General features: G+C 41.9%; 1 protein-coding gene across 1 annotated transcript in view; it reads right to left on the bottom strand.

The window, feature by feature from the left end:
* LOC106533752 (plexin-B3) overlaps positions 1-1,362 on the bottom strand; it is a gene marked incomplete at its 5' end in the record, with an annotated part of 13,833 nt that overhangs the window by 10,584 nt on the left and 1,887 nt on the right. Inside the window, 1 exon segment of the mRNA XM_014030183.1 lies at positions 221-287. Within this exon segment, the coding sequence (XP_013885637.1) occupies positions 221-287 (67 nt within the window).

Consider the following 1,362-nt stretch of genomic DNA (forward strand, 5'->3'; position numbering starts at 1 on the left):
AGACAGACACACAGCTGAAGGTCGACTGAAGGTCAGACACACAGCTGAAGGTCGACTGAAGGTCAGACACACAGCTGAAGGTCGACTGAAGGTCAGACACACAGCTGAAGGTCAGACACACAGCTGAAGGTCGACTGAAGGTCAGACACACAGCTGAAGGTCAGACACACAGCTGAAGGTCAGCTGAAGGTCAGACAGATGAGTATATGCAGAAACATACCTTCAAGAAGGAGTAAAGACAGATGGACATCCAATTGGTCAACATCTTCTCAACAACTGTCTCCGTCCTGAAAGACAGCAGGACAGCTCAGTCCAAGCTCAGGACCTAAACCAGGTCACCTAGTTGTGAAAATACACATCTGGTCCACAACACTACTGAACTCATGTCCTTAGTTGTACTGGGACTAGGGATGGGTGATATRGACTAAATATTTATCACAATAGGTAACGATAAGTGATGATAAAAATATATATATCAGCTTAATTCTTTTTTTATAAATTTATCACTACATTCTGTCTTGAGAGCCCTAAAATACTAGAAGCCACTTAACTACATTAAGTTCAAGTAGGACAGCTGTGTTGTAAAACTGACACTCATCAAAGMAAGACTGAAATATGAGACAAATGACATTCATTTAAATGGTGTAAACAGCTAAACTTATCAACAACAATGGACTAAGGTTTATATCTTTGTACTAATCATTATCTTTGAAAACCTCAGAAGAACTCTAACTCTTGTAAAATATCAGTAATATAATAAAAATATAAAACTATAAGAAAAGACTATTTACTAATCAATGAAAATAATGAGTTTTGCTGCTCAGGGAGGTAARTCTATGATATCTGTGCTAGGGGTGTCCCAATCCGATATTGATATCGGTCTGATATCAGCCAAAACATGAGTATCAGATTTTATCGACCTGCATAAAAAATGTCCGATTTAAGCGCTCCGATATTAGCAGTCCAATCCAGCAGTTCACTGACTCCACTCCAGTGTTTCTATCCAGCAGAGCTTGGATCCGGCTTGTAGCGCTCACGTGATCACAACAACATGCAGCGCTAACAAGTTAGCAAGAATTTCGGCAGAACTTTCTATTTTCATCAGAAACAGTTGCAGCTAAGTGTAAAGTTGTCACGCACAAGTTTTCTGAGGGGGAACAGAACCGTGAACATTTAAAACCGGAGCTACAACTACTCTCCACCCTGGCAGCAGCTTTGCATTTCGGCTCGGTTCGTTCAGCCTCGGTCCAGTGACCGCACACAGCCAAGCTGTTTCAGAACCTCCTCTCTGGTCCGGTCAGTGGTTCTAAGCTGGCAGAAGCGAGGACAGCACGCTTACAGTTTTGACATCCCGTGGATTAG

This window comes from Austrofundulus limnaeus, unplaced genomic scaffold (genome assembly GCF_001266775.1).
Source record: "Austrofundulus limnaeus strain Quisiro unplaced genomic scaffold, Austrofundulus_limnaeus-1.0 Scaffold1013, whole genome shotgun sequence".
Lineage (NCBI taxonomy): Eukaryota > Metazoa > Chordata > Actinopteri > Cyprinodontiformes > Rivulidae > Austrofundulus > Austrofundulus limnaeus.